The sequence below is a fragment of the Dermacentor variabilis genome, chromosome 10 (genome assembly GCF_050947875.1).
Source record: "Dermacentor variabilis isolate Ectoservices chromosome 10, ASM5094787v1, whole genome shotgun sequence".
NCBI classification, from domain to species: domain Eukaryota; kingdom Metazoa; phylum Arthropoda; class Arachnida; order Ixodida; family Ixodidae; genus Dermacentor; species Dermacentor variabilis.
The window spans coordinates 87,755,400-87,761,399 of record NC_134577.1 but is presented as its reverse complement, the minus strand read 5'-3'; the positions used below and the strand labels follow the sequence as shown (position 1 = coordinate 87,761,399).

The following is a 6,000-nucleotide window of genomic DNA, read 5'->3' as shown; positions in this document are numbered from 1 at the left end:
AACACAACAGCCTGGAGGATGTTGAAAACAGCTGGACTGCACCGCTATCATCTGCGGTTGCATCAATGCCTCGAGTCCAGGTGCCTCCAAAAGAGATTCGACTTTGCGAATTGGATTTTAATTCGGGAGGAGCAGGATTATTACTTTCTCACCAAGGTACTCTGAACTGACGAGGCGAACTTTTCCCGAAAGTGCCAAGTAAATATCCACAACGCACACTATTGGAGTGAGTAAAATTCCCACTGGCTAGGAAGATCCCACCACCAATATCAGTGGTCTTTAAAACATTGGTGCGGAATATATCACAGCACAATCATTGGCCGAGTATTTTTTAACAACACTCTGACCGGCAAGAGGTATCTAAGTGAGTTCCCCAAAGGGCCGGTTGAAGACTTCTGTTGCAAAATGCCACTAGCCCAGATTGACGCAATGTCGCAACCTTTCCAAGACAAAGGATAGGGAAGCACTGACCTGTCATGTGGCCTGCAAGGTCACCCGACGTCAACCTTGTTGACTTTTTCTGGTGGGGCTTTATTACACATCACCTCTGCACGAAAGAAACGACAACTACAAAAGTGTTACAGGAGAAGATAGCTGAAGCCTGCCGCAGCGTTTACCCGACGTTGCTCAAGGTAGCGACAGCAAGCCTTCTCAGAAGATCCCAGTGTTGTATCGCTGCAGAAGGTGAGCTATATATACGGTTAGGGGAACAATATACGGTTAGCTAAGCGAGGCATGAAAGTTGCGACGGTCCCTAATTTTTATGTCGCTTGAAAATACGCGTTATTTGCTCAATACCAATCCCTGCACTTTTTCATTCCACGTTATGTCAAATAGATTGGGTTCTTGTGAGTAATTCAACCGCGTGAGCAATTTGCTTAATAAGATATTACACATAGTTTGACAAGGAAAGCACTTTGTCCCCCTGTAGGCTTGTTTTTACGAAACTGTACCCTGGTGGTCGTGAAAATCTTTCGAAAACAATTTATTCATCGCGAAAATGACTGCCTGCGGCTGCACATTTGCGTACATTCAGCGTTCCGCTGCAATGTTGCATGAAAAGCCAGCATATCGCGGTCTTGGACAAACCTACTGGGTCCAGAGTTCGGGACAATGCTTCTCCGACATATCATAAAAGCAACGGCCAGAACTCTGAACCACGCCGGCTCTACGAATAAAGTCGGCTACAGCCTCGGATAGCAGCATTGCTGTAAACACTGCTGCACTAGACGGCACTCCCAAGTTTTGCGATTTGCACACGCACCCACAGTGGCTGAGGTCGTGAACCTCAGCTCTCTGTCGCAATATGGGTATTCCAGAATAAAGCAAACCGACGTGTTATCTATCCGTTTTACCTATAATGATGCTGGCATTGCCGCTGCTGCAGTTGCTGCCTGTAAACATGTTCGCGCCACCGCTAGAGATGACTAATCGGCGCTGGAGCTACGACTGCAGCGGTCCGATGGAACTCGCCGTAAACTGTAGCGATTACAAAGTGTCCAAAATGCGAGCTCTAAGCGTAAACATTAATTTGAGGTCACTATAACCACAACGTGGTATCCGAGATCGGAGCGGTGCGTTCATACGATGTTGCCAAACCACAGTAACAAGAAACACTGTGCCTGAAAGAGACGTCGGAACACACTTGGTTCAAATACATCGGAAGTAAAAAACACTCGCGTCACCTCACGACATTTTGCACAAAGGGGCGTGACGTAGCCATCACCGCACAAAATGAAAGTTGAGGTTCCAGAGGTTGGAGAGAGCAGTAAAGGTCCTTCACCTGCAACTTTTTAATAGATCACGCCAACATTATTTTCTTGTTCGAAATCATTCTCTGAGTGACACTCCCTATATCTAGGCTGTATTCATTAGGGCAAAAACCGTTTCAGGGCTCCTTTTGACAAAAATTAACCTAACTGCAATGAATGATATGTAACTGGTTACTTTTAGAATATACTTGGAAGAAGTTTTTTTTATCTAAGAATCTACGACAAGTGGGGGAAACATGACTCGTTGCTATTTTTTTCTGCAGGATATAAATGTTTTTATTGTACGAAAATGACCCAGATTGCAGCAGGCCTCCAGTAGCCCAGCAATAAAGCTCTTCGCCTGAGGCACGTTGCAACACTTTAGACGACATATAACTAGTCCTCATATATCCTGTCCCCAATCTGTGCCACCAAATTTAGTGCAGCATGTTGATTTCGCACTGGATGTGGTTCATGTATTGGCGACAACCATAAAGGGTCAGTAAAGGCAAACTGTGGACCAGTTTCGATTGATAAAGTATTTTCTGTAATGGGTGCACTGAACAGTTCCGAGAGTAACGCCTCTTCGTAACCGAGGAGGCAGGTGACGCAGAGCAGGAACAGCTGGTTGCCCGAACGGCTCACACTCGTGCCAAGCACTGGCGATCCGGCTGGCCCACTGGTTGCACAGCAGGCATGGAAGAGAGGATCTGGCTGGCCTTGTTCTTGTGCTGTACAAACTCATCAGAGTGCAGCATGCGGCGGCGGCAGAGTCCTGCAACGTGGCCGGGAATACCGCAGGCATAACAAATGGGCCTGTTGTCTTGCGTGCGCCAAGGATTCGTAAAGGCAGGAGCAGGTCGATGAACGGGACTATGAACGGGTGGTGGCGGCCCAGGATGTAGCGCAACGAGTGGTTGACGAGGGGGCTGCGCGGTGACGGATGCGTATGTAAGTGGCGCGGCGGCAGGGTACTGCTGATGCTGCATTGGTAGAGCCTCAGCAACTTGACCTTCAATAACCCGCCAGAGCGTAGGAGCGAGCTGTGTAGGAAGCTGTTGCGGCAGCGGCTGTTGTAGCTCAGCGAAGGGTAGCAGAGAAAGCTGACGTGCAACTACCACCCGCACGAAAGCTTGGATTTGTGTGAGCAAGGAGGAACGATCAGAGAAGGCTGTCATGGATGAGAGGGCCTCGTCAGCAACTGAGGGGCGCCTGGTCAACTCGCGCTGCCTCCTCAACTCGTCGTAGCTTTGGCAGTAGTTTATGAGCTCTGCTACGGTGCGCGAGCTCTTGGCGATCAACATTTGGAAAATGTCATCGGCGATGCCCTTAAAAATGTGCTTCAATTTGTCATTTTCTGGCATAGACGCATCCACACGTTTGCATAGGTCGAGAACCTCTTCAATATAACAGGTGCATGTTTCACCGGGTTGTTGCGCTCGCTCTCGTAACCGCTGCTCGGCGCGCAACTTGTGGACGGCAGGGCGACCGAAAACTGCAGCGAAACTGGTCTTGAACGCGGACTAGGACTGAAAGTCGGCTTCTCGATTTTTAAACCACAGGTGAGCGACTCCCGCAAGGTAGAATATGACGGCATTTGACTTGGCGGTATCATCCCATCGATTGTGCAAGCTCACCCGTTCGAACGTAGCCAACCAGTCATTGACGTCCTGTTCATCCGTACCGCTGAAAACCGCTGGAGGGCGTTGCGGGACAGCTCCAGAGCAGGCAACGGGGGGTGGCGTCGGCGTCGGCTGGGGAGAGTCAGGCATGACGGGAGGTAGAGTCCGAGACCGGAGTTCCAGGGTGTAGACGTTCTTGAGTACCCCGCACCTCCACCAATTGTAATGGGTGCACTGAACAGTTCCGAGAGTAACGTCTCTTCGTAACCGAGGAGGCAGGTGACGCAGAGCAGGAACAGCTGGTTGCCTGAACGGCTCACACTCGTGCAAAGTATTGGCGATCCGGCTGGCCCACTGGTTGCACAGCAGGCATGGAAGAGACAATGTGGCTGGCCTTGTTCTTGTGCTTTTCTTCATTACATTTCGAAGAACCCTAGTATCGCTCATTTGGCGGTATTTCCTCGATAATTAAAGGAAAGAATAACGGCTAAACCTTTATTTTTGAATTTCGAGCCAGAACCCTAGGGCCGATACGTCATCGTGAAATCGCGGATTGCGAAAAATCCTTTTTTCCATTTCGGCCGTCGCGGTTCAGTGTACGTTCTTGAATCTTTTTACGCGTTTTTGAAATTTGTGCACGTTCCTGCAACTGTTCGGCATTTTTAGAATATGACGCAGTCTATTCTGACCGATGCAAGTTTTACTAGGCCGCAACGGACATCCGCAACGGACAAATCTGTGACGTCACGGCGTGCTGGTGCCAGAGTTTCAAGGCGGCGTCACCACCAGAGTTTCGTCCTTGCTTCCTTCCTGCTGCATCTTCTCATGTTAAGCATGAGCAGTATGTTATTGCGGAAAGGTAATACACTAACGCATCCCAAATTATTTTTTTTCTTCGCGTCCTTTAATGCCTAGACTCCTTTCACTCTTTTATTCGTTATTTTGTCGTTCTATGTTTCGATCAGTCTTTGATGACCAGTGTTCATAAGCAGTGCAAAAAAATTATCGAACTCCAAGCGTTCCATGTTAAAAAGGCCTTTATTGCTTGCCTCGCGAAGCAACTTGCAGCAGCAGGAGTTGTGTCTAAACGCTGGACGTGGCCCGGCTCCTTACCAACGTCTAGTTAAGCGAAACCGCCCGGAAGAGAGGGAGATCCCTGCAATCTGGCAAAGTTCAAGAAGATGTCTTCGAGGGTGTTCTCCCCGACCAGGACGTGTTCAAGGGGGAAATTTTGCTGGAGTTGCCCCACCTTGGTGAACAGCTTGCTCCAAGGTATTCGCTCCATCAGGTGGTAGCCAAGAAGATTCTGGACGGCAAAAAACAGGCGTTCACGTACCACGTGCAGGCACCGCGCACAAAAATGAAACAGAAATGTTATCGTTGCCGTCGTAAGAAAAATGATAGGCTCTTAACCCCGATGTGCGATAATTTCGTAAGGCACCTACGTCATCCCATAGAAGGTGTCGGTGTTATGCAGCACAATGTTCAAATAAAGATAAAGACGATTATTCCACGCGAACATTACCAAGTGAATGTTCGTCAACATTTTGATGAAAACCCACCAGTTGACGTTGTTTAGTCGGTCACAGTCAAAAAATAATTAAAATTAGGCACCCTACTCATTAGCTGTTGCTCTAGTTGTCAAGACGTCAATCGAATAGTTGCAGCTAATCGCTAGAAAGGTTAAAATAGTGCGTTTTCAGCAAGGTACACATGCCCTACACACAAAAAATTGCACGTGGCCGCGCGCACGGGATTTTTCATTCGCGGGCAGCTTTCTGTGACATTTTGCAGAAAGCTACGAACGCCCACAAAAGAGAGCGCTTCTAAAGAATTCCACCTATTCACATGTGTTAGCATAAGCCGGAGAACAGAAAACCTAAACACGTTGTTTTCAGCAGGAAAATAATACATAACGTGCCACTGAGTGCTTATGATGACTTATTTACTGCTTTTGTCTTCCTCGTGCGTGCAAATGTGAACCTATTACACGTGATTCTACAACCCATTCCAGTATCTGCTCCAAGAAACCAAGGAGACTGTCAAACGCGGTCCGACGGCTTGGCTCACTAACGGATGTGGAGAACATCTACGTTCATATCTTTCGCTTCTAGCCTACAGCAACTTATGCGTGGTCATTGCGCTCTCAAACAGTTTGAGTTGGAAAGAAAGGATTCACCTCAAGCCATCAAAGATTCGGAATAGAAAAGCAAGCAATTCATCTCACGTTATCAAACAGTCTGGATAGGATATCAAGCGATTCATCTCAGGCCATCAGACAGCCTAAACAGGAAAGCAAACAATTCATCTCAGGCCATCAAGAACTTGAATAGGATAGCAAGCGATTCATATGAGGCCACGAAACCGCGTGATTAAGAATGAAAATAATTGATCGCAGGCGATCAAACAGTCTGAAATGGAAAGCAAGCTTTTCACATCCGGCGATCAAACACTGTGATCAGGAAATCTAGCGACTCATTCCCGGTAAACAAACATCCTGATAAGGAAAGGGAGCGATTGATCTCAGACCATAAAACAGTCTGAACAGGAAAACAAGCGAATCCTTTAAAGCTCGCCGCTCAGGAAAGTGAGTTTGTTACATTTGTTTGATGTTGATACACGATAAT

At 47.7% G+C, this 6,000-nt stretch overlaps 1 protein-coding gene across 2 annotated transcripts in view; it reads right to left on the bottom strand.

Moving 5' to 3' along the window:
- Positions 1-4,350: 4,350 nt before the first annotated feature.
- Positions 4,351-6,000, bottom strand: part of LOC142560768 (phospholipid-transporting ATPase ABCA3-like) — a 41,044-nt gene continuing 39,394 nt past the window's right edge. The window contains exon 5 of one of the 2 annotated variants that reach the window (XM_075673097.1): positions 4,351-4,679. In XM_075673097.1, coding sequence (XP_075529212.1) covers positions 4,497-4,679 — 183 coding nt within the window. In that variant the 3' untranslated portion in view covers positions 4,351-4,496. The remainder of the gene's footprint in view (positions 4,680-6,000) is intronic. The other variant, XR_012823426.1, reaches the window with a different exon arrangement.